At 36.0% G+C, this 27,995-nt stretch overlaps 1 protein-coding gene across 6 annotated transcripts in view; it reads right to left on the bottom strand.

Annotated features, from left to right (window-relative positions):
* The window catches only part of ELF2 (E74 like ETS transcription factor 2), a 101,634-nt gene that overhangs the window by 37,492 nt on the left and 36,147 nt on the right, over window positions 1-27,995 (bottom strand). For 4 of the 6 annotated variants that reach the window (XM_032857447.1, XM_032857466.1, XM_032857457.1 and 1 more), the window contains exon 4: window positions 15,334-15,499. In XM_032857447.1, coding sequence (XP_032713338.1) covers window positions 15,334-15,499 — 166 coding nt within the window. Of the gene's footprint in view, window positions 1-7,869; window positions 7,992-15,333; window positions 15,500-27,995 lie in introns of those variants that run through there. The other 2 variants (XM_032857517.1, XM_032857526.1) reach the window with 2 other exon arrangements.

The raw sequence follows: 27,995 nt of genomic DNA, 5'->3' as shown, positions 1-27,995 counted from the left end.
AGAACTATTCCTGGCAATATAGTAAAGAAAATTGAAATGTTAGGGTTTTGTTTTTGTTGCTATTGTTATCTCGATGAGTGAGAGGAGCCAAATTATTTAGTGTCTTAAAGGCCATGTTAAAAATTATGAATATTATCCTAAGTGCAATTAGAACCCACTGAAAGGGTTTAGGGAAGGGAATGTAATGATTACATTTATAAAAATATTTTTAAAAAATCACTTTGGTTACTATCTAAAGCATAGATTGCTTAGAGTGAAAGGGAAAAAGGCCAAGAATGAAAACAAGAAGTTAGAAAGCCAATGGCCATGATAGTAACTCAAAAATAAAAAATAACTACAGATTGATCTAGGCTAGTAACAATGAAGGAAGAAAGAAATTGGTAGAGTCAAGATATATTTTGGAGGCAAAACTGACATGATTTGGTATTGGACTAGAAGGTGAGGGAGAAAAAGGTATAAATGATGACTTCTCAACCAAAAAATCCTTTGCTACTGGACAAAGATTCTTTGTCTACCAAACTTTAGTCAGGCTCCTAAACCATCTCCTAGGTCCATCTGTGTATTACCTTGTAAAATCCCATTTTCGCAAGAACTTTGCTAAGTCAGTTTAGCATCCCCCATCCTCTGTTATCTGATCACTCTACATATTTGATAGTGTTCCTCATCCTCCCCCACCCCCAGGTGATGTGGGAACACCCTGGCCTGTCTTCAGCAAGAATCTGTTTAGGCCAAAACCTCCACTCCTCCGTTCCTGATATTTCCTCTTAGTAATTTTCCATCCACTGACCCCCATCCTGCTGTTTAGCTATAAATTCCCACTTGGCTTATGCTGTATTCTGACCTGAGCCCACTCTCTATCCCTCACTGCAAAATCCCATCACAGCGGTCTCTATCCCTATCACAGTAGTTCCCCTTTGAATAAAGTCTTCCTTACCATGCTTTAACAAGTGTCATTGAATTTTTTGTTCTGTAACACTTTTCAAATGAAATTTTATTCTCCCAGGTTCAGCTAAATTATGAAATTTCCATTATAACAGCTAATCGCTCTCTCCCCCTCATTCTCATAATACTGATTTTTTTTTTGAACCTTAGGTTATAAAAAGTTGTTTTCTTACATATTTTCCCTAATAAAGGGCAAGCTCCTTTACAGTTACGGTCTTACCTAGTTTCTTGTTCTAGCCCCCCGACAGACACACAAATGCTCTGCATAGCACAGGGAGTCTCAGGTAACTCCGCAAGTGGTCTCAGAGCCAGGGCGGCTCCTCATGCTCTTTTACTTCCTTCCTTTGGGAAGTACAAGATTTCAGCCTGCTTTCTTCTTCTTTCAGCTATTCATTCTGTCTTTTGGAATTCTGTTTCCCCTAAGACTAGCTGCAGAATTAAACTCATCTCTCATTAACCCCCCCCATTTCTTGGGGCCCCCAAAAACAAATATACAGGGAGTCTTTCTATTAAAGTGCTTGCTATTAATTACTATTGAAAAACAGAAGGTGACAAAATTAAAGTAGGGTTTTATGACCTTTATGGTTTCAAGTCTCTGGTTTCTGACTCCCTTGGTGAGATGCAAGCTGAATGCACTGGCTTCTACTCTTGACTTTTATTCCCAAGGATAAGTTTCCCAAAAGTTCTTTCTTTTTTTTGTGGAGGCTTCTCCTCCCAGAATATAGGACTACAGATGAAACCCAGACAAAATATTTGGTGTCTTCTTGTCTCAAGTAGATAACTGGCACTTCTGAGAGCCTCCTAATCAGGCATGTAATGGTAGCAAAGAAATTAAAAACAAATGTGATTCTGCTCACCTCATTTTTTTTTTTCAAACTAAATAGCTAAAACTTAATATTGTAAGTCCAAATAGATGTTAACTGTAGAAAAATGTCTCTAGAGAAGAAGGGGGAAAAAAGGATTTTCAAGTTTGTTCAAGAAAGCAAATGTCAAAAAGAAATCAGTACCTTTTGATTTCTTTTTCCTCTTGGACAAAATCTTTCATTTCCTCTTGAAAAGAATTTTTTCATTCTAACTTACTATTCTAAATATTTATTTTCTGAGAATTAAGTAGCATAAAAAAGGTGTCATAGAAGAAAAAGGATTTAGATTTTCCTAAAAGTCTTGTCAAATGTCATGTACAATAAGAAGTACCTTTTTGCTAACGAAGTTAGAGACATAACTCCTTTCTTTTTGATGTAAAACTTTCTAGAGTAATCTTTTGCAAGGTCATCTAGTAATAAGAAAATGTCTCCCAAGTTCTGGCTAACAAAGAATTCATTTTGTTCAAATATATTCTTAAAAATAGGTAATAATAATAATAAAATAATAAATAAGTTATTCTGGAGAATAACTACTTATTATCACCACCCTCTAATATAAAATATATGAAAAATATTTTCTGTTAAATTTTAAAATTGTTCATTCAAGGAGCATAGTATCTTGGCTAATTTACAAAGTGAAAAGAGGAGCACTGGCTTGCTCAGTTGGTTAGGCAACTGAGTCTTGGTTTTAGCTCACATCATGATTTCATGGGTAGTGAGATCGAACCCTGCCTGGGGTTCCTCACTCAGCAGGAAGTCTGCTTAAAAGATTCTCTCCCTCTGCCCCCCGCCGCCAATCGCTCCAGCTCTCGCTCTCTCTCACTTCCAAATAAATAAATAAACCTTTAAAAAACAAAGTGAAAAGAAATCAAACATCCAATTACGATCAAACACTAACCTTAAACTAGGAGAATAAGGGTTATCTGTTATAAAAACTGTCATTCTGTCTTAATAATGCCTATGTGAAAGAGATGAAATTGATTGTATTCCTTCTTCCCTAATATATATATACTCAATGAAAAAAATTACAGAAACATAAAAAATTTCGAAAATAACAATTATCCTATCTCATTTCCTAATCCCACCCCCAACGGATAATTAAGTGCTGTAAATAGGTTGCATTTTTTGCACTGTCCCAACTTTTTTTGTGAATGGGAAAAAGAAGTCCTCATGAGTAGTTTCCAGTACATGAAAAAATTAAAATGATGACATTTAGAAATGCTTAATTCCATTTGACTTGCTCCTCTGCCCCTAAACCCAGAGGCCTTAACTGTCAACTATGCCCTTATGATGAAATTTAAAATGACCCACCACATAGCAATAATGCAATCTGGAACTTTAAATTAGCTACTATACTTGGTGATTCTTTGTCTTTCCTCACCTTTCCTCAACCCTCCGTACTCCACAGTATTATATCCTTGAATGCTTGTTTTCCTCAATTTAGTTGGTAAGCTTCTTTGCGGCCAAGCCCCATGTTTTATTCAACTTCGAATCACTTATTCCTAGGAGCCATGACACTGTTTGTATATAACAAGTACTTTGTACATGATAAATGTTACGCTTACCAGTGTCTCAAGTGTACTTAATAACTGTCATATGAAGGAGGAAGGGGGAGAATTTATCTGCTGCTTCAAATGTTTGAAAAGAAATGGTCTTAGCTTAATGGCAAATATTAACTTTATCTAAAGAACAATTTCAGGAGGTGTTAATTTATGTGATCTGATTTGTGACAGAGCAATTTTACAATATGGCAAGTTTATATGTTTCCTCTGCTATATTCGAAGCACCATGAATGTACGTACGTTGCCTGTCACTTCTACCCCTCTAGCCCACGCCTAAAATACTTCTTGGCATATAGTAGATGCTCAATGAATATTTATTGATGAATTAATTAATAGTAATTTGTTACATCATCTCATATAAACCTAAAAAAATTTTAGTATCTTTTCACCCCCAATAACAATATTTTGTGATGGGTATAACTCAGTATCACAAGAAGCTACTGTATTAACTGGGTTTTCATGATGGCAGAAGCTCTCTTGCAGTGCTGTCATTCCTAATAGTCTAGATAATGGTTCTCAAAGTGAGCTTGTGCCAACAGTATCACTTGGGAACTTGTTAAAAATATAAATTTTCAAGTCCCATCCCAGATCCATTGGGTCAGAAGTTCTGGAGGTACGGCTAGCAATCTGTCTTTTAACAAGTGCTCCAGAAAATTATGATGTATGTTCAAGTTTGAGAACCACTGGCCACAGAAATCTTTGTCATGGAAATAGAGGGATCTCAAAACACGAACAGGTCATTAAATATTAAATGAGGCTTTAAAGAAATATACTAAATGTTCAAATATCAAAGTGTCTCAGGATAAAGAAAATTAGGTCAATCAATTAAGGGACATAAAAAATTACCACTACATAGTCAAGGGCCTTTTTTTTTCCTTAGCAGGGATCATAAAAGTGTATTCAATTAGCAACATTAAAAATGGCTTTTAGGGGGTGCCCTGTGGCTCAGTGGGTTAAAGCCTCTGCCTTCAGCTTGGGTCGAGATCCCAGGACCCTGAGATAGAGCCCCACATCAGGCTCTTGGCTCAGCAGGGAGCCTGCTTCCTCCTCTCTGTCTGCTCTCTACTTGTGATCTCTGTTAAATAAATAAAATCTTTTTAAAAAAATAAATTATTTAAATAAAATGGCTTTCAGATCCCTTCATTGAGTTATTAGGAAAAAAAGAATAGCAATAGGGAAGAATATAGAGTAGGTAAGTATGAGAAAAAGGTGGATGACAGCTAAAATAATATATGGATGAGACCTAGAAAAACGGTTTTTTAGATTCTAATTGAAATTAAGCACTTTAATTTTAAATAAAGGCAGAAATCACAGTAGTTTTGGCAACATCTATGACATCATAACCAGTAGAAACATAAATATGTTCATATTATAGTTGCTACAGATACCTCAAAATATAATTTATGGTCATCACTACTATGAAATTATAGGCATAAGTTAAATCTGCCACTATCTCTCATTGTTTAATGCATTATTAAAGAAGCATATGCATTAATACATCATAATTAAAAATAATCTAAAAGCTATGTTTCAATGTATTTGGTTCCTCTATAATCCTAAATATTGTATTTTCTATATTTAAAAAAATTGTTGTGAGAAGACCCACAGGCTGAATTCACCATATGATCAAAGAGGCCCATGACACAAAAAGATGAAAAAAACTCTACAAAAGTTAATAGCTGTGTTGAAAATGTTCTTGACCTCATTTAAATGATGCCCTTTCATGAACCTAAGAAAAGTCATAGGTCTCTTTCCCAGTTCACAATTAGGCATCGAAGATGCGTAAGGGACAATGACTCCTTCTCCTGAAACAGAATTATACCAAGGCACCCAGCTTTGAATTCTGAAAAGAAAGGCTAGCCATGCAACTACCTTAATCTCTATAATTTTTAGCTTAGTTTGGGCATGAGCAAACCTATAACACAGACCTACACAAGCACACAATTTAGTGGAAGGTGAATAAAAACAGTTTACTAGCTACTAGGGAGCTCTGAATGAGAAGCTAAGGAGTTCAGACTTTATTTTAGGTAACGCTTTGCTTGTCTGTTTTAGTTTTCATTTACAGTACTATTTGGGAAACAACTAAATTTGTATAAGAAACACACTTCGTTAAAAACTCTTAAAGGCTTCCCATTGCCCTTTAGATAAGGCCAAACAGATACAAACCTTACAAAGTCCTCAGCAGTAAGACTTTACCTCTTTAGCTTCATTTTAATCCCCTTTCCTTTTCATAATCCATATTCCAGCCATACTGAATTCCCTTCTACAACTCAACTAGGCCATGTTCTCCTTCCTCCAGACTTCCTACCATGCTGTACTCTGCTTGGCTAATTACTTCAAACCCTTCAAATCTGTTCAAATGCTACTTCCTCAGGCAGGCATTCTCTGCCCTCCTAGGCATTCCCCAGCTGTATACTCCCTAAACCTTTCATTAATCCTATCATAACACTCATCCCATTTGATTATAATAACATGTTTAATTGTTCATTTCTCCACATAGCTGAAAGCCTGGTGAGAGGAAAGAGAGGGTCTTGTTTACCCTAAGACACTCGGCTCTGAGCCTGACATGCTGCAGCCCTCGGTAAGAGCTGGTAGAGGATGAATGGATGGATAATTTACCTAGAAATGTGTTTTAAAGCATTCCTACATTTAAGAACCTTCAGCTAGAGCTGCCTGGGTGCCTCAGTTGGTTAAGCCTCTGCCTTTGGCTCAGGTCATGATCCCAGCGTCCTGGGATCAAGTCCCACATTGGGCTCTCTGCTCAGCAGGGAGCCTGCTTCTCCCTCTCCCTCGGCGGGCCTCTCCTCCTGCTTGCTCTCTCTCTTTCTCTGTCAAATAAATAAAATCTTTTTTAAAAAAATAAATGAATAAAAATTACATAGACACATTATTAGTGAAATTGGAAATTAACTAGTGTTTTAAAAATTAAAAAGTCTGGGACGACTGGGCAGCTCAGTCGGTTGAGCAACCAACACTTGATTTAGCTCAAGTCGTGATTTCAGGGTCATGAGATTGAGATTTTCTCTTTGTCCCCTTCCCTTTGCCCCTCCCCCTGCTAGAGGGCGAGTGCTTCCTCTCTCTCTCTCTCTTAAATAAATAAATAAAATCCTTTAAAAAACAAATAAAAATAAAAACTAAAAGTCTGAGCACAAAGGAATGAGTGCTACTAGTTTCCAAAAGCAAACACCCTTAGTTGATCTGTTCTCTAGATATACTTATCTTTCCTAATATATAAAACATGATTCTTAAAGCATACAAATACCATTTAAAATCATTCCTTTTTGTTTCTGCTTTATTAACTGACAGGGTAATTTTTTACTTTTGGCCACTATCTTTTTCCTTCACATGACAATCTGAAAAAATATATATTCAAGTGCACTAAAAATCAATGGCTATTTTAAAGAGTCCTTAAAGGATCCTGTTTTAAAATTATAGTTTAGAAAGCAGAAGCTTCATTTCATTTTCTTCTTGGATCACAAAATCTGATTAAAAAGTAACAATTATGATAAAACTCTACTGATGGAAGAAGTAATGTGTCTACTAAAACACTTTTTCATTTTCTATACTCTTCATAATTTAATACCTTATAATTACTTTGTATACTTTTAAACAATACAGTTAAATGATTTTTCACTTAAACACCCTCTGTTAAAAGACAGTAAAGAGTTTAGAGACCTTACTCAGCATATACAGGGACTTCTACAACCACAACTCACCTCCATTTTTTATAAACCTGGTATTTTAATGTCCAATTCCCAGTAAATAGGAATTTCAGGAAGACTCATAATTGCATACCATATTTCATTAATTCTAAGATGTACTTTTTTTCACATTTCAACATCTCTGAAATCAGGATGTACCTTACAATTGATGGTGTCCTAAAATTTCTAACTGGCAGCACTTACTGCATTTAGTGGTCCAAAAATGTTTCTTACAACAGATGGTATCTTAGGCTAAATGAAATATAGTTATGAAAATATTAAAAACTTTTCTCTAATAATGCTTTCTAACTCATCTAAATCACAATACAATTGTAATTCAAACAGTTCTAGAATCAAAACTAAATGAACTTAAGATTCACATTTTACCTTTTTAGAAAACTAGTGACTAGGCTAAGCTCAAAAAAATAGATAATTAAAAGAAAACACTTCTTTAAAAAATGTAGGAAAAACTTTAGATTTAAGAAGAAGAAATAACAGAAATGGGGAAATGGGAAAAAAAAAAAAAAAGACTTGAAGATGTTCAGTCAGTAGTAGCTTCCATGGAAGTGGAGGCATGAAATAGCCCTAGAACTTAATCTATAAAAAGAAACAAATATTAGAAACATGCCAGGGGTTAACAGAGATAACAAACTGTCTAGGAAAGATACTGTTGTATTATTTCTCCTTCCTAAGGGAGGAATCATTGTCACCCTTTAAGCAAAAATATGGAATAGGTAGTTGAAATAATTGTAATTAAATGTAAAATTGTAAACATTCTTAGTAAATTAAAAACCAACCTACCAGCATTGTCTTCCTTCTGGCTCAATCTGTTTCACCTTCAGGTAATCCTAGGATAGGGGCTCCTTTTCAGATCCCCAGTTTTTCATGTCGATCTTCTACCTCCCTGTGGCAACAATATTTTCTAATTAAAAGAGTCCTTTTGTGCCACAGGGAGGATTTCTGATGGTATAACAAATACAAAAGTTATCACAGCTCATCATGAAGTCAACTTAGTCTTGAGATTTTTCAAGATAGAAATCTGGCTCCTGAACTTATTTTTCATGACAGAAATCTGGTTTTATTTTTTTTAATTGCATTTCAAAAAGCTACTTTCATTTACTTAAAAAAAAAAAGGCAGTGCTTTCTTGTTGAATTGTAAAAATTCTTATCATCTGTCTATCTTTTCAACTATCTCTAAACATAATTTTGTTGATCACAAAAAGAAGGTAAGTTTTCTTGATCATTTCTTTAACTATTAACACCAAATTTTTATATTTTGATACCTGGTTAAGAACCAAAGTCCTACTCCTAATCAGAAGAGAGAAGTAGGAAGCTACCAGACTGCTTTCGGCCAATGTCTATTAGTAAAGATTAGTAAATCTACTTGTATTATATAACATAATGTTAATTTTGCTTAAAATGTACATTTTAAAAAGGCCAGCAAGAAATATCAAAAACAATACTTGCAGTTCCCTTGCTGGTAAGGGATTATGAGCAACTTTCACTGTTTGTTTTTCTTTGTAATACTTCCCAATTTCTCCAATGAGCATGTGTTGATTTTCTTATAAGAAAAAAATCAAATTTAGCTATAAGTATGAATGATTAAAACCTACTATGACTTTAAGATGAAGTTAATCTAATATCACAACATCATGGCTCTGATATATTTTGGATGGCCATACTGATGTTTTTGGATGACTACCTTTTTATATTTTAAATAACCCTAAGGTATTCAATGTTCAGCATATTAACAAAAAAGAAAATATATTTAGATTTTACATAGATGATTCTTGATTATGCTGCCATACTGTGGCAAAACTCAAATCTATTTCAATCTGTATTTCCTAACAGTTATGTGTTAAACACTATATTATATACTATGTTCAACAAAATTAAGAAGTATGGTCCCCGTCTTTGAGAGACTCATATATCCACTCTGAAAACAAAAGGAGTTCGCATACACACAAGAGCAGTATGAGAAAGTACACGGTCAAGAGGCTTAGTCCAGATGGTCTCACAGAGGATCAGGAATGGGAGAGTTTAATGTAGGCCATAACCACTGTGGAGAGTTTTGTGTAGTGGGGCCTTAAAAAAATGGATAAAACCTAATCACAGTCTTGACAGGAAACTGTATTTGAGCAAAAGCTCAGAAGCATAAATAGCACAGTCCATGCAAGAGGCAATAAGGAAAGCAGCTAGAATACAGTGTTTCAATAGATAAGAAGGCCAGATTGAAAGGATCTACTTCTGGATGATTCCGTGAGTCACGGAATTTAGCAGAGGAGTGGCTTTTGACATCTGATAAACAAAGAACTTCAGGAGAATGCTAAAGGTAGGTGCCAAAGCACAATAAGTCAAGGAAAAAGAACAGACTGAAGGTATAGAGCATTTTTTTTTTAAGTGGAAGTGAAAGGAAAGAGAAAAATACAACAGAGAAGCAAACAAATGTTCTGTTTTAACCTTCTCCATATTTGAAGGCATAAGGAAAGGTTCTAATGAAGTTAAGGGGATACTTACGGAACACTTACTACATCAAAAGCACTGTACTTTATATCTTTATTTTATGTAGTCCTCACGACCTTGAGTTACTAGTTTATGACAACGAAAGAGACTCTGAAAGCGTTAAATACTGATAGGTAAGTAATAAAGTAGGAATCTGAAGCCACAACTAAGTAACCATCAATATTCCTCTCTTTGCACTGGGTCAATGGAAAGCCTTGGTAGGGGATTAGAGGGAAGAAGGAGAAGAAAATCAGAGTCCTTATTCCCTTGCTCCTCTCTGTGGCATCATCCTCAAGCCAGCTGCATCCTTTGCTCAAAGGTCCCAGATTCTCCCAAGGTGACCCTCTTTCCAGGGCTCTCTTCTTCTGGGTTCCAGCAACAATTGTCTCCCTTTGGGCCTCCGGCCAAAGGACAGAAACAGCGCTGCTGCCGCCGCTTCTGCTCTATTTCTTATGCTCTCCCCACTCTTGCCCATATATTTATAACTAGTCATTCTGTAAGACATCTTTTAAATTATCCTAATTTGAGTATGACATCTCCTTTGTGATGGGATCCTGGCTATATATTTGTGCATCTTTAAATGCTTAAATATTTCTCCTTAGATGTTCTGCTTCAACTCAAAATCAACACACCTACTACCAAACTTACCTGCTTCCCAAAACAGTCTTGCCTTCCTCCAATCACTATATGATATTATGACCATCACTTACGGTAAAAAAAAAAAAAAACAAAAAAAACAAAAAAAACGAGTGGTATCTTAGCTAACTATGCCTCTCCCCCGAATTTGTCATGTCAAAGATTGTTAGAGCATGTATAGTAGTATTGCTTATATCAGCCCCCTCTGTTCCTATCATTTCTACCTTGTTTTGCTTAAGTCATGTCTAAACTCATACTACAACAGCTAGTCTTGCTTCATCCCTTCCCCTACAATCATCCACTATCTCCTGAGAAACTAATTACATAGTACTTTCTACTCAAAACCTTCCAAACCATTTTGCTTCTTACACGCCTAATCACTAAATCTTGGTTTAAATCACAATCTAGTCACAACTCCTAATGGAATGCCCTGTCACGGTCTCATTTACTCAGTATCTTCTAAATGAGCCTTGAACTGGAATATTCCCACTACTAATTATATTTCCCTCAGCCTACAATACCTTTCACTTACCTCCTAACTGCCCATCCAAACCCTACCATCTGTCCCCCTTCCTTTCTCTAAACATTCCCTAATCCTGTAAACTGAACTTTCTTCTTCTGAAAATGTCTTTGAATTTATAAGTAACACCCTATTGGTTCTATACTGCTTTATATTTTCTTTTTTTTTTAAGATTTTATTTACCTATTTGTCACAGAGAGATCACAAGTAGGCAGAGAGGCAGGCAGAGAGAGAGGAGGAAGCAGGCTCCCCGCCGAGCAGAGAGCCCAATGTGGGGCTCGATCCCAGGACCCTGAGATCATGACCTGAGCCGAAGGCAGAGGCTTTAACCCACTGAGCCACCCAGGTGCCCCCATACTGCTTTATATTTTCAATATGATTTATATTATATATAAGTACATATTAACCCCTTGAAGGAAAGAAACATGCTGAAAACGGTACCCTTGCACATAAGAAATGCAAACTATTTACTGGTGTGTTATCATAAATTAAAGCCAAAGTTTAAGAGGATAGGTACAGCAAGTTAAGGTGCAAGATGAAGAAGCAGATCCTAAACAGCTCAATCTTCTCAGCTAAGCCTTAAGATTTCTATCAAAACTTATCTACTATTGACTGCATTGGTATAAACTTACTACTTTTTATTTTTGCTTTTTTAAACTTACTCCTTTTTAAATGGTAACCTATAATAGCCTTTTAAAATTTGTATGTACTTTATATATATGTACATACATATGGTTTTTTAAGAGTAAACGTAAAGACTGCATTTTCAAGTCTTAGTAAGGAATCCCAGAGACTCCCTTCCAGCCCCAGCTCAGCACCTCTGTCTATCTAGCAGGTCTCCAGAGCTGGTGGGCTCTGCGGCCACTGGCAAAGGTATTTCCAGCCTGCCAGTCAAGACCACCCTTCATTCATACTTAACTGCTATTCCTCAAAGACTCTTTATGATTTCTGATATCCAATTATCATCAAAATGCAATCTATTGTTTTAAAAAAGCAATTTATAACTTTAGATGAACACACTTGAAGTCTCAAACATATTTGGTTCTTCCTATAAAATTTGAGAGGATTACTATTACTCATAAGCTCTGAGGAAAATGTAGATTTTCTCTGTCTATAAAAGACATTTACGACTAACAAGATGAGAAATTATTTTATGCATAAAATAAGATGGCTGAATATACACCACCATGTAATTTTAATACTCCTGCCTGGATTTCATCATGAACATTGTTTCTGGTATAGACATATACATATGGGTATACAGGAATAAAAGAAGAAAAACTTCGATGTAAACATGCAGAGAACTGATATAACAGGTCACTAAATATAATTATGAACATTTTTTAGCCTAATATAATCTAAGTTATAATGTAGGAGCATTCCAGGAAGCATTTCCTAGATGTACAAAAGGAAATTCTGTTCTAAATGGATCTCATGTCCACCAATTCACCAAATAAAAACCACTGTAGACATCTTATAAATATTTCTTTCCTTTTCTTCCCAGTCAGCTTCTTCTCCAAAGCCTATATATATATATTTGGAATTTAAGTTAAAAATGTATAGCACCACAAGAAATGAACCTGATCCTAATTCACTACCTAAAAGGAAATACATCAGGATAAGTCATAGCAACATTTATTTATCTGTATATGTTCTAGATGTCAGAAGAATGAAAATTTATTCAGATTTTAACTTTTTAAAAATGTGTTTTATTCTTTACGGGGTGCCTGGCTGGCTCAGTCGGTAGAACATGGGACTCTTGATCTTGGAGTTGTAAGTTCAAGCCCCATGTTGGGTGTAGAGATTACTTAAAAATAATATCTTTTTTAAAACTCATTTTATTCTTTAAATTAAAACAAAATTAAGTTCGGGACGCCTGGGTGGCTCAGTTGGTTAAGCCGCTGCCTTCGGCTCAGGTCATGATCCCAGCGTCCTGGGATCGAGTCCCACATTGGGCTCCTTGCTCAGCAGGCAGCCTGCTTCTCCCTCTGCCTCTGCCTGCCACTCTGTCTGCCTGTGCTCACTCTCTCTGACAAATAAATAAAATCTTTAAAAAACAAAACAAAACTAAGTTCAGATTAACTGATTCTAAACTAATCTATATATATTAACAATCCTTATAAACCTGCATTAAAAACCTATGAGCCATAATATTTTCAAACAACTCAGTATATTGTAGTCTCAAGTTCCACATGTCTTATGATAAGTAAACGGGAGTGTTTTAAATTGTTCTGATTATACTTGTATTAAATGTATGAGCCAGTAGACTTCAGTCTGCATTTGGTATTGCCTTTAAAAGAATTATAAATGAATTTTAAGTTTTACAGTGTTTTTCTGTGAAGAGAGACAAGAATAGCTATACTATACTATTCTTTATTTTTTGAGGTAGTAAAGCAAGCAAAGATTTTTAAAAATGAGGCAGAATGGAATTTAAAATGTTTAAATGAACTTCTCAGTTTCTTCTAGACTATTTTAGAATAATGTAAGTTATTTACTAACATTTCCTTTTAGCGCTAAAGAAAACCAATCTAGAAAATATTATCAACTAGTCAAAAACCATTTTCAAAATATCACAAAAGTAGGGACGCCTGGGTGGCTCAGTCAGTTAAGCCGCTGCCTTCCGGTCGGGTCATGATCCCAGAGTTCTGGGATCAAGTCCCACATGGGGCTCCTTGCACGTCAGGGAATCTGCTTCTCTCTCTACCTCTGCCTGCCACTCTGCCTGCTGTGCATGCTCGCTCTCTCTGACAAATAAATAAACAAATAAAATCTTTTTAAAAAATCACAAAAGTAACTATTCTTTTAACCAGACTAGGTATATCCTCTTTTTCAATATTACAATCATTCATATCTCTCCCCTGCAAATGATTATCCCCATCCTCAGAGTTCAAGATAACTAAGAAAATAAAATCCCTTTAATAGATTATATTTGCTTCCTATTTGGAATTGTTTTTACATGAGTAATTTAATTAATGAAGCACTGATCATCAATTATACAATCCATAAGATCTGGCTGACCTGCTCTGGTATTTTAATGTGCTAAATATGTATATAATTTTCTACTAATGGGAATTTGGTACTGTAGCTTTCATACTTTACAAAGTTTCCAGTTTGCTACCAAAATCAGAGTCTTATTTTTTTGATCAAAACATTTTCCAGAAATTTTAAACAGGTTCTTCTTTTTTCATTCAACTAAGCTATCATACTTTTTTTCTTGTGCTATTAGTTTTGTTTAGTTACACCCTAGTTACACTCCTATAATAAAATCAGTTACAATACCTACTTCAAAATATCATCCTACTAATACTTTTAACTATACTTCCTATTCTTTTCCTCAAGAAGAAAATTTATGTCTGCCATGATGCTTCTAGCTTCAGACTGGAAAACTCTCCAAAACCCTCAAAAAAACACACATGTGTCTTCCTACCACTTGCATTATCTACTGTAAATCAAGTACCACGCCGGGCCAGTCACAGAGCCTATATAAAGTGTTTCGCTACCTATTTTGAGAAAATGAACTATCACTTCACATGGAGTTTGCTGGCACTGTTGTCATCATTGCTCTGCAGAGCCAGGTAACTTTTAATCCCGCAGCTCAATAAAAAATACAACTGTAGGAAAAAAAGAAAATCAAAATAAAACTGCAGAAGAACAGCAGTAAGCTAGAAGAAGCTAGTAGTCTTAGGGAATGCTACTGGCATCAAATATTCAAAATTTTTAGTCATGGGACTTCGCCACATTTATAGAAACTTATCTAAATACTTAAGAATGATGGGGCACCTGGGTGGCTCAGTCAGTTAAGCGTCCCACTCTTGACCTCAGTCAGGTCTTGATCTCACAGTCATGAGTTCAAGCCCCATGTTGGGCTCCATGCTGGAGCCTACATACATACATACATACATAAATATTTAAGAGTGTTTATTAGAATTGTAAACCAAGTATAAGGATTCTTTTTCTCCATTAAGAGCTGAAGGTAAATTTTAATGTTTATTATTACAAAATAGTCACTATAATATTTCTGGTAAAATATTCTATTTTCTTTATGGCCAGTGGCAAAAATGAAAATCTTTCTAAGAATTATATATATTAATCTCCAACTAAACATATAATTATCTCACCATAGAAAGACTGAAATATCAAAATTTCTCAGAAGACAAAAAGGGAAGGAGACTCTGATAGACTGCTACAAAGATGCTTCTGATCTAAGAAAAAAGGAATCATACTGCTCCACCAATATCAATTCAAAGAAACTCCTAACCCGTCATAGAATGAGACTACTGTCTTTATTTTTTAATTAAAAAGTTACTCTCATATACTAGCCTATGGACTTCTGTAAGTAAGTAACTAGTCAATATTCACACTCTCAGGGGAAAAAATGATAATTTTATTATTATGGGCCTGTAATCTTGTCCTGAGGGTCCATGATATGAGACCTGTTATACTAAAAAGAACTGTAATGTAGAACTGTATGTCAGTTCCCTTAAATAAGAGATATTTCACTGGTATCCAAGCAAAAAGAGGTTCTTTTGTATAGTACTCATCTGGCAATAGTAATAGTGACACAAAATAAGGAGTTACAAATAATGAGCATTTTATGAGATGTCTACCTGTTTCCACATTCTCGGTCTCAACTTCTTGTTCTTCTGCCACATCTTGCATCATGTAAGTCTCATCATCATAGACTAGAACCTGGGCTGCATAGCCCTGCTCTAATCTGGCACTTGGAACTGGCTCCACAATCACTGCTGGATAGTCAGAAACCTTTTCACTTTCCTACAAGAGCAAATTGAGAAAATAATCAACCTTTTTATTCACAAATTCTCAATTTACTTATAAATACTTGGTTCCCATAGTCTCAAGCAGGCTACACAATGAGTGTCATGTACTATAATTATGAATGTAAAAACCAAAACAGATGAAAAGGGAACTTTAATAATCAAGTCTCAGGAGGTGACATTTTAAATAAGCAGGGCTTTAGGATTAAGATGACAAATTAAAAACGTGCATATCCTTGCACTGTCTCATGAAACCCACAAAAACAAAGTAAATGACTTCTCAACACAAACCCGTAAGGAGAAGACATAACAGCAACAGAATCTTGGGAGATTGAAAGTGGATGGTAAGTGTATTGAAATGGTTTAGCAAACCCAAGAAAGCCAAACACAGCCTGGCAGCAAAAAGAAGCTGAGAGACAACACACTTTACACTGGAGAGCCCACAGAAAGCAATTCCCATCACTCCTGGAAATAGAGCAGCAGGTGTAAAGAAAGAGGAGGGGTTCAAACAGGAAGATTCCATTAAAGCTGTCTGAAAAGCACTTTGATTCCTAGACCATTCCCTCCTGCATGATGCTAGGCAACTGGCCCTCACCTCAGGAGAAGACTGGAGAATTAACTTTCTGGTGCTGGAAAAACAAAAGCATCTTTGAGGAATATTAGGCATATTTGTTTGTATCGGTATTGCACCAAAAACAGAGTTTTCAATCAGCTTTTTAGACCTCCACTCTTAATGATGAGCAGGCAGCCAAGTATTACTAGTCATCTAAGGAAGAGCCTCTACCACCGAATATATACATATACGTACACACCCACACACATATGGGGCATATTCTTCATAGAAATAAGATATTATAGCCATAAAACAAGAACGGAATACAATTTAATAAAGATTTAAAAAGAAAGGTTCAGAAGTTAAAAACATGACAGTTGAAATAAAAAAGAGGCTTGGAAGATAAAATTGAAGCAGTCTTCCAGAAACCAGAGAAATAAGATGAATTTTTGAAAAATAGGAGAGAAAAGAGAATGGTGTCAGAGGAATAGTCCAAGAGGTTCAATATCTGAATAATAGAGTTCCAGAAAAAGAAAACAGGGGATGGGGGGAGAGGTTGGAAAGAAATTAAAAGACTTCTAGAAAATGTTTTGAGATGACACATATGAGCTGCCATTTGAAAGTACCTACCAGATATTTAATATAAAAAAAAATTAAGGAAGACCTACAATGAGGCACACCACTGTAAAATATCACAGCACTGGGGATAAAATGAAGATTCTACAAGTTTCTAGAGAGAAAATGCAAGTCACATACAAAGAATATGGACTCAGACTTAAGTCTTCTCAACAATCATATTGAAAGAAAAATGACATTGAAACCATTTCTTCAGATTAGAAAGGAACATTATTTCTTTTTTTAAAGATTTTATTTATTTATTTGACAGAGACACAGAGAGAGAGGGAACACAAGCAGGGGGAGTGGGAGAGGGAGAAGCAGGCTTCCTGCTGAGCAGGGAGCCCGATGTGGGGCTCGATCCCAGGACTCTGGGATCATGATCTGAGCTGAAGGCAGACGTTGAAGACTGAGCCATCCAAGCACCCCTAGAAAGGAACACTATTTCTAACCTGGAATTCTTCAGCCAGTCAAATCATCTTATGAAAATTAGGTATTTTCTCAAATTTGAAAGATCTCAAAACATTGACCTTCCATACATCCTTTCTCAAGAAGCAAGTAGAGAATGTATTTCATCAAAACAAAAGTAAAATTTTAATAAAGACAACAACTTAAGATAGAGAACATGGGAGATTCAAAATGGGAGAGAAACACTAGTAATCTTGAAGATGACTGTGAAGAGTGAGCCCAGAATGCCAGCTATGCACTGGATTTATAAGGCAAACAGTCTGGATTGCAGGAACATGATTCCTGAGACAGAAGAGAAACTGTCATCACCAAGACAACCAGCAGCACTGTTCCTAAGGACACAGTGTCCAGATAAGCCTATTCCCCGTTTTTATTCATATTTGGCTTACTTTGATGTATCTACCTTGCATTGCTACCTACATCAGCGAAGAACACTCATTTCACCTCCTAGATGTGTCCTACTTTGATCTACTTACTCTTAAGTGTTAGAAGAAGGCAACAAAGAGCTTAGGAAACAAACAAACAAAAAGCAGAACAGCTTTCCCTGTGACGGTATATACACCTGCTGAACAAACCTGCAACACCAGGTCATACCATTGCCTGAAACCTGACCAAGATGACGCTATGTTTCCAAGAACTAACTCACGACATTCCTTACTCACTTGCTGAGGAGAACCTCCTGAAACTCTATGACTGGATGCCAGACTAGACTTTCTTTTCCTGGAAGCGTTAATCTAACTGTGATGATGCTATCATTTCCTAACTCAGTTAGCTTGGGACATTATTCATTTTTTCAAAGTACAACGACATGTTTAGGAGTATCTCCAAAGACAATAAAGCTATAAAGAAAAGTAAAGGAATAGTACCACATAGGTCAGGATAATTGCACCTCTGCGAATATTAAGAGAGAGGTACACTTCATATTCTAAAATACTACTAAATGCTATTTTATTAACCTGATTGACAAGTAATATTTATTCTTTTTATTCTCAAACTAAACATATATATTTTATACACTTTTCATTTTGTATCAAACATTTCACAGAAAATTTAAATAAATTAAAAATAAAGGTACAATAAATTAAAAATAAGCAAGCCCATACGCTGAATATTAACATTGAATTTCCTACTCTGTATGAGGCAAAGAAAGTTTACATTAAAAAAGAAAATCCTGGGGTGCCTGGGTGGCTTGGTCAGTTGAGCAACGGACTCTTGGTTTCAGCTCAGGTCATTATCTCAGGGTCCGGGGACTGACCCCCATTTCAGGCTCTTCATTCAGCGGGGAGTCTGCTTCCCCTCTCCCTCTCCTGCCCCCTCTGCCCCATCCCCTGCTCAAGCACTCTCTCTCTCAAATAAGTAAATCTTTTTTAAAAATCCCTTCCCACAAATTGGATATACTAACAGTTGAATCTCCATGCTTCTTTCTCAGCTTTATAACTACAATCTACAGGCAACATCACCTAGCTATAACAGTTGTTAATCAGGAGCATGGGATAGGTAAAAACTAACAAGATCTCCACTCATCAGAAACTCAGAATGCAACAACAGAAGTGGCATTTGAGCTAGTACTGACCCAAGTACTAGTACTGACCCAAACAGTAAATATAACTCAAAAGATTTATAACTTCTTTAATTCCTCTGAAATCTAATAGTATTACTATTAGCAACATTAACCTGAATTATTTTATATTGTGAACTCTCCCCCTCCACCTTACCAGTAGGAAATAAATCAAGTTGTCTAAACTATGCAATACTTGAGTCCAGAATTCTGTACAAGGTCAACTTCCCCATTTATACTATCTTCCCCACCCACTAGGATTCTAGACCCACTCTTCTCTCTCATATATGTTAGTTGGGTTTTAACATTTCAATGGTTCCATCTTTATTAGAAAAATTCAACTTTTCTTTCTTTTAACCAAACTCCAGATCTTTGCTTCTTATACCTGTATACACTCTCAAAAGATAGTCTCTTTGGCTAGTTATCTACACACATATTGTCATCTGGATTCCACCACCTCACTGAAACTAGTCTCTTAAATGTCAATAAGGACTAAATTCTTTTCCTACTTTTCATCTTCCTTTCCCTTTCTGCAGACTCTTATACACTTATACACTCTTACCTCATTTTAAAAAGTATTTCTTCCATCTTTTTCACTCTCTTTCTACCACTCTACTTTTAAGCATCTCCTCTGATTCTTCTTCCATCTCCAGCAACTGAAATATAACCAATTAACTAAGGTTCTGTCCTCAGCATTTCCTTTTTACTCTATTCTACCTTCCCTGGCAAGGCCACCCATTCTTAGGGTTTATTTTAAAATAGCACCTCTATACTGATGATTACTAAATATTTGTCTTCTTCTCTGACTCATCTCCTGAACTCCAGAACAAAGTTTTAAACTACCAACTTAACATCAGTACAAGAATAATCAGCTAATACTCCAAGCTTAACATGTTTAAATGGAACAAACAACATCTTTCCCTGTTCTCCCACCCTGTGTTCTTCTCTAAACCTGTTTTTTCATATTAAAAAAAGAGAGAGAAAAAGAAAAAGGTTACCATATTCATACCTCTCAAAGTCCCTTGAAAATTAAATATCCACAAAGTACATATGCTTAGCACAGGGTTTAGAACAGAGTAAATACTCAATTAGTGAAAGCTAATTGTCATATTGTAACACTAGTAATAGTATTCAAACCTACTATTTGCCCTCAACTGTGAAGGGCATCTTTTCACATTACAATCAGAATTGTATTACTTCTTTGTACAAAAAGCTTCCATGACTCCCCACTTGTCTAAAAGGAAAACTGAACATATAAAATAATGGTTTTTAACACTCTTTGAAGTATAACCCTCAACCCACATTAGGTGTTGAATTGATTCAGATTGGGGGATTATAGAAGACTTCCTAGAACAGGGTTCTGAATGGATGAAAAGGATTTTGATAGATGTGGAAGGCAATTGTAGGCTCATGAGCAAAAGTCATGGAAGCTTTCCCATTTGGGAATTAAGGACAAAGCAAGTAATCAGAGAACTGTGAGAAGTAATGCAGAAAATAAGGCTGTAAATGGGATATATTAATTTTTGGAGCTGTTGTAACAAATTATCATAAACAGGGCTGTAATGCTGCTATTAATGTCCCTGCTCTTCCCCTCCCTTCTGTTCTGCTGCATTCTGTATCACCTATGAGTCAATTTACCAGATCATACAGTAATTGTGCACTTCATTTTAAAAGAACTGTAAAATGATATTATTTTATATTTCCATTATAAATGTATGAGTTCCAGTGCTCTACATCCTTTCAACACATGGTATCCCTGTTTGTTTGCTTGTTTATCCAATTAGAGAGAAAAAGAGAGCACAAGCTGGGGGAGAAGCAGAGGGAGAGGGAGAACCAGGCTCCCCACTAAGCAAGAAGCCGAATGCAAGACTTGATTCCAGGACCCCTGGATCATGACCTGAGCTGAAGGCAAACGCTTAACCAACCAAGCTACCCACACATCCCTCCAACACCTGGTATCGCTGTTATTTCTATCATTCTGTGTAAGTATGTAGTAGTAGCTCCCTGTGGTTTTATTTCCCTGATATATTAATATTGAATTTCCTACTCTGTATGAGGCAAAAAAAGGGTGTTTTTATGTGCACTTATTGGCCATTCATACTATTAACCATTCAAATCTTTTCCCCATTTTAATGGATTATCTCCAACTTATTTTTTAAAAGATTTTATTTATTTGAGAGAGAATAAGAGAGAGAGCATGAAAGGGGGAGGGTGAGAGAGAGAAGCAGCCCCCCACTGAGGCTCCATCCCAGGATCCAGGGATCACAACCCAAGAGGAAGGCAAACACTTAGAGGAATAAGCTACCCAGGCAGGTGCCCATCCTACTTATTATTTTATACATTCTGAATATAAATCCTTTATCAGTATATATATTGTAAATATTTTTTCCAATCTTTGCTTCACCTTTTCATTTTCTTAATGGAATTTAAAAAAAAGTTTAAAGACATTATTTATTTGAGAGAAAGAGAGCACAAGCAGGTGGAGGGGCAGAGAAAGAGGGAGAAGCAGGCTCCTCACCGAGCAGGGAGCCTGATGCAGGGCTGATCCCAGGACTCTGGGATCATGACCTGAGCCAAAGGCAGCCACTTAACTGACTGAGCCACCCAGGTGCCCTTTAATGGAATTTTTTTTAAGAACAGAAGTTTTAAATGTAAATGAAATTCATCATTTTTTCTTTTAAAGCTTTTTTCATGTTTTTGTGTTCAATCTAAGAAAGCATTGCCTAATTCAAGATTGAAAAAATGTTCTCCTGTTTTCTTCCAGAAGTTTTTATAGTTTAAACATTTAATTCTATGATCAATTTCAAGTTATTCATTGTCTATGATGTGAGAACGGATTGAGTTCATTTATTTGCATATGGATATCCAGTAGTTCCACCATTATTTGTTTAAAAGACTAACCTTTCTCCACCAAATTACATTACCACCATTACTGAAAATTAATCAGTGTTATGTGGATCTATATTATATTCCACTGATCTACATGTCTGTTGGCATATCAAACCACACTGTCTCAATTATTGGGACTTCATGGTAAGTCTTTAAATCAGGTGGATAAGCCCTCCAACTTTGTTTTAACATATGTCTTCCAATCCATAAACATGGTATAACTCTTCATTTATTTAGGTCTTTAATTTCTCTCAACAACATCTTGAGGTTGTCTGCATACAGACCTTTTATTTATTTTATTAAGCCTATCCCTGTATTATTTTGATGCTGCTAAACAGTACCTCTTCTTAAATTTCATTTTCCAGTTGTATTTTGCTTATATGAACACAATTGATTTTTACATATTCATCTAAATTTATTAATTCTAACCGTTGTGTAGATTTCTTAAGAATTTCTATATACATGATTGTATCATTTAGACATAAAGACAGTTTTACTTCTTCTTTTCCAATCCATAGGTCTTTTATTTTTCTTGCCCTGCAGCAATGTTGGCACTCCAATGTTGAACAGAAGTGGTTAGAGCAGGTATCTTTGCTCTACTATCAACCTTAAAAGAAAAACATACCCCTTTTCACCTTTGAGTGATACTGGTTGTGGGTTTTTCACAGACGCATTTAACAGGTTGAAGAAGTTGCCCTCGTTACTAGTTTAGGGAATCTGTATAATAAACAGGTGTTGAATTTTGGCAAATGGGTTTTCTGTGGCTACTGATATGATCACATGATTCTCCCATCTTACGTTGTTAATGTGATGCATTACATTGATTGATTAAACCTACCTTGCTGGGATAAACTTCATTTGGGACATATGAACCCTATGCTTGTATTTTGTCAGGAATGTTTTTGTCTATGCCCATGAAAGATATTGTTTGTAGTTTTCTTCTCCTATGTATCTCTGGTCTTGGTATCAGAATAATGCTGGCCTTCAAAATGAGTTAGAAAATGCTATGTTGTCTATTTTCTAAAAGAATTATGTAAGATTGTTATTATTTGTTGCTAAATACTTGTTAAATCAACAATAAAACCACGGCACCTGGGTTGCTCAGTCAGCTGTCTGACTCTTGATCTTAGCTCAGGTCCTGATCTCAGGGCTCTGATCTCAGAATTGTGAGTTCAAACCTTGCCTTGGGCTCCATACTGGGCCTGGAGTCGACTTAAAAAAAAAAAAATGCAGGCCTAGACAATCAGTAAAGCCAAACTGCTCTGGAAATTTCTTTGTGGAAAACATTTTGTCTAGGAATTAAATTTATTTTAAGATAGAGGGCTATTCAGAATTTCTATTTCTTTTGGAATGACTTTCAAGGATTTTGTCCATTTCATCTCAGTTGCCAAACTTAATGGCATAAAGTTGTTCATAATATTTAGTGTCAATACTAAGGGCTCTTTCATTCCTTATATTAGTAATTTTTTAAAAGATTTTATTTATTTGAGAGAGTGCACATGCACAAATGGGGGGTAGGGGCAGAGGAAGACAGAGAAGCAGACTACTCACTGAGCAGGGAGCCCAACGTGGGACTTGGTCCCACGACCCTGGGATCACAAGTGGAACCGAAAACAGAAGCTTAGCTGACTGAGCCACCCTGGCGCCCTCTATTAGTAATTTTGCCTCATGGTTTTGGTTTTTTTTTTTTTTTCTTCTGCAGTCTACTTAAGAGATTTATCAATTTTGTTAATTTTTTCAAAGGACCAGCAGGTAGTTAATTTCTCTGATGTTTGTCCATTTTCTACCTTACTGACCTTTTCTTAATTTTATTATTTCCTTCCTTCTACTTTTAATTTGATCCTCATATTCTAGCTTATTTGGACGAAAGCTTAAATGATTTTAGACTATACTCCTTTTCTAATTAATATAAGTTTTTAAAGGTATAAATTTCCCTCTAAGCACTGCTTTAACTATATTCCTCAAATTTTTATATATTATGTTCTCATTTTCATTTAATTAGGATATTCTCTAAATTCTCTTGTGATTTCTTTTTAATCCATGAGTTATATAAAAGTAAGCTGTTTAACATCCAAATATTTGAGGATTTTTCAAAAGTTTTTTGTCGTTAATTTCTAACATAATTCCGCTTTGGTCAAAAACTTTCTCTGTATGATTTCAATCCTTTAAAAAGTAGATATGGGATACCTGGGTCTGTTAAGCATCTGACATATTTTTTTAACATAGACTAACATTTTATTTTATTTGGATAAAGGGATCATTTTTAATGTGAGTTCAATTAATATACAGTGTATTACTAGTTTCAGAGAGAGTTCAGTGATTCATCAGTTCTTTATAACACCCAGTGCTCACTATATCATGTTGCCTCCTTAATGCCCATCATCCAGTCACCCCATCCCCCCTACCTGCTACCCTCCAGCAACCCTGTTTGTTTCTTATGGTTTGTCTTCCCCTTTGATTCTGTCTTTTCTTTTTCCCTCCCTTCCCCTATGTGACTCTGTTTTGTTTCTTAAATTCCACATGACTGAAATCATGTAATTGTCTTTCTCTGCTTGACTTATTTCACTTAGCATAATACCCTTTAGTTCCATCCATGCCCTTGCAAATGGCAAGATTTCATTTCTTTTCATAGCTGAGTAATATTCCATCGAACACATACACCACATCTTCTTTATCCATTCATCTCTCAATTGACACCTGCACTCTTTCCAAGGTTTGGCTATTGCAGACATTGCTGCTATAAACATTGGGGTGCAAGTGCCCCTTCAGGTCACTACATTTTGTATCTTTGGGGTAAATACCTAGTAGTTGCAGTAGCTCTATTTTTAACTCTGAGAAACCTATTATACCATTTTCCAGAGTGGCTGTACCAGCTTGCATTCTCACCAGCAATGTGAGAACTTTCTCCTTTCTCTGCATCCTCGCCAACATTTGTTGTTTCCAGACTTGTTAGTTTTAGCTCTCCTAACTGGTCTAAAGTGGTATCTCATTGTGGTTTTGATTTGTATTTCCCTGATGCTGAGAGATACTGGGCATTTTTTCAGGTGTCTGTTGGCCATTTGGATGTCTTCTTTGGAGAAATGTCTGTTCATGTCTTCTGTCCATTTCTTGACTGGATTATTTGTTCTTTGGTTGTTGAGTTTGAGAAGTTCTTTATAGATTTTGGATACTTTATCTGATAAGGCATTTGCAAATATCTTCTCCCATTCTGTCAGTTGTCTTTTGGTTTTGTCAACTGTTCCCTTTACTGTGCTGAAGTTTTTTATCTTGATGAAGTCCCAGTAGTTCATTTCTGCTTTTGTTTCCCTTGCCTTGGGAGACGTGTCTAGCAAGAAATTGCTGTGGCAGAGGTCAAAGAAGTTGCTACCTGCATTCTCCTTAAGGATTTTGATTGATTCCTATCTCACGTTTAGGTCTTTCATCCATTTTGAGTTTATGTTTGTGTGTGGTGTAAGAAAATGGTCCAGTTTCATTCTACTGCATGTGGCTGTGCAATTTCCCAACACCATTAGTTGAAGAGACTGTCTTTTTTCCATTGGACATTCTTTCCTGCTTTGTCAAAGATTAGTTGACTATAGAGTTGAGGGCTCTCTATTCTGCTCCATTGATCTAGGTGTCTGTTTTTGTGCCAGTACCATACTGTCTTGATGATGACCGCTTTGTAATAGAGCTTGAAGTCAGGCATTGGGATGCCACAAGCTTTGGTTCTCTTTTTCAACAATCCTTTGGCTATTTGGGGTCTTTTCTAGTTCCACACAAATTTTAGGATTATTTGTTCCAGTTCTGTGAAAAATGTTGATGGTATTTTGATAAGGATTGAGTTGAATGTATAGATTGCTCTAGGTAGCATAAATATCCTAACAATATTTGTTCTTCCAATCCATGAGCATGGAACAGTTTTCCATTTCTTTGTGTCTTCCTCAATTTATTTCATTAGTACTTTACTGTTTTCTGAGTATAGATCCTTTGCCTCTTTGCTTAGGTTTATTCCTAGGTATCTTATGATTTGGGGTGCAATTATAAATTGGATCAACTCCTTAAATTTCTTTCTTCTGTCTCATTGTTAATGTATAGAAATGCAACTGATTTCTGTGCATTGATTTTATATCCTGCCACTTTGCTGAATCCATGTATGAGTTCTAGGAATTTTGGGGTGAGGCTTTTTCAGTTTTCCATATAGAGTATCATGTCATTTGCAAAGAGTGAGAGTTTGAGTTCATCTTTGCTAATCTGGATACCTTTTATTTCTTTTTGTTGTCTGATTGCTGAGGCTAGGACTTCTAGTACTATGCTGAACAACAGTGGTGAGAGTGGACATGCCTGCATGTTCCTGACCTTAGGGGGAAAGCTCTCAGTTTTTTCCCATTGAGAATGATATTCGCTGTGGGCTTTTGTATATGGCTTTTATGATACTGAGGTATGTTCCCTCTATCCCTACACTTTGGAGAGTTTTAATGAAGAAAGGAAAGCATCCAACCTTGACTTCAACTCAGGTTGTGATCTTAGGCTCATGGGATCAAGCCCCAAGTCAGGCCCCTCAATGAATGGAAAATCTGATTGTTTCCCCTGCCCCTCGCTCATGTGCTCTCTCTCTAAAATAAATAAATAAATCCTTTTTAAAAAAAGTATTGAGATGTAGATACACCTGCCTACCCAAGTTAGTGGAGCATGTGACTCTGGATCTCAGGTTTGTGAGTTCAAGCCTCACACTGAGTTTAGAGATTACTTAAAAATTAAAAAAAAAAAAAAACACCTTAAAAAAGTATTCAGATATATAGCCCAGCATATGACCTATCTCAGTTCACTGTCCATGCACACTCAAAATGAATGTGTACTCTGGTACTATTAGGTAGAGAGTCCCATAAATGTCCATTAGGTGAAGCTGGTTGATAATGTTGTTGAAGCCTTCTATATCCTCACTGATTTTCTAATTGTCCTGTCAGCTTCTGAGAGGAATGGAGCAATCTCCAACTAATACTGTGGACTTATCTATGTTTTCTTTCTTATCTATGTTTCTTTCTTTTCTGTCACTTTTTGCCTTGTGTATTTTGAAGCTCTAATATTGAGTGCATACGCATTTCTTGATAAATGGTCCTTTTATCATTTATGAAATGTCTATCTTTACTCCTGATAACATTTTTTTAAATATTTTATTTATTTGACAGAGAGACACAGTGAGAGAGAGAACACAAGCAGGGGTAGAGAGAGAGGGAGAAGCAGGTTTCCCACGGAGCGGGGAGCCTGGTGCGGGACTTATCCCAGGGACCTGGGATCATGATCTGAGCCAAAGGCAGCCACTTAACAACTGAACCACCCAGGGGCCCTATACCTAATCTACTTTTTTAATCTTAGCCAGCGAAATTTTTACAAATAGTATGTATTTCATTTCTGGAAGTTTTGTTTGGGTTTTTTCTTTCTGTTTTTACATCTTTTATGGCTCTCCTCTGAGGTTCATGTTTTCTTTTAACTTCTTGAGCATATTTATAATGGCTGTTTTGAAGTCTTATCTGCTAATTTCATCATCTCTATCATTTGTTTTTCTGTCTTGATAGTTTTTTTTTTTTCCTTCAAGTTATTGGTTATATTGTACCTCCTCCTTCTTTGCATTTAACATGGCTGGGTGTTAAGATGTGTAAATTTTACACTGTTGGGTGCAATTTACATTCTGTTGTAGTATTTTAATAATGTTTACTATGAAGTTTAAGTTCCTTATAGGTCAAGTGGCACCTGGCTGGCTCAGTCCGAAAAGGATGCAACTCTTGATAACATTGTGAGTTCAAGCTCCATGCTGGGTGTAGAGATTACTTAAAAATAAAATCTTAAAAAAAAAAAAAAAAAGGTTGCTTATGGGTCTTTTTCAAGGCCTGTTTTTTTTTTTAACTTTTTAGGGCAAGTTTGAACTACCCTTTATTTTAGGACTACTTTGGCCCTACTGGAAGGCATAACTCTTCTGAGGCTCTAGGAATGCCCTGAGCATTTAACAAGGACTCTCTCTTCTAACTGCTAAGAATTCTAATATCTCCCATCCCTGAGTGAACTCTGATTTTTCACTTAAGTATTGAGTTTATACTTTTCTGGTCATTCTTTGCCTGGTTTCGAGTTTATTATATCTGGGAAGCTTATTCAGCTAAAACCCAGAGTGCCTGAGGCTGCGTTTTGGTATTCTCCCTCTGGGTAGCTTCTTCCTCTCAGATACTCTGCGCTTCAAATTAGTGTTTGCCTCTCCAAATTCCAAATTTTAGGCAACCCTCTTGGATACCCTTCCTCCATGGGAGCTTTGTACTATCACTTTGTTATCGCTTAATAAATTGCTCAATAAACCTTGCTTTGCTGCCCCAAAACAAAAAACAAAACAAAACAAAACAAAAACAAAAACAAAAACCACCAAATTCAAAATTCTATTTCCTCAGT

Source organism: Lontra canadensis, unplaced genomic scaffold (assembly GCF_010015895.1).
Source record: "Lontra canadensis isolate GAN:19392208 unplaced genomic scaffold, GSC_riverotter_1.0 scaffold1, whole genome shotgun sequence".
Lineage (NCBI taxonomy): Eukaryota > Metazoa > Chordata > Mammalia > Carnivora > Mustelidae > Lontra > Lontra canadensis.
Note: the sequence above shows the minus strand (reverse complement) of the source record. Positions and strands in the feature narration are given on the sequence as shown.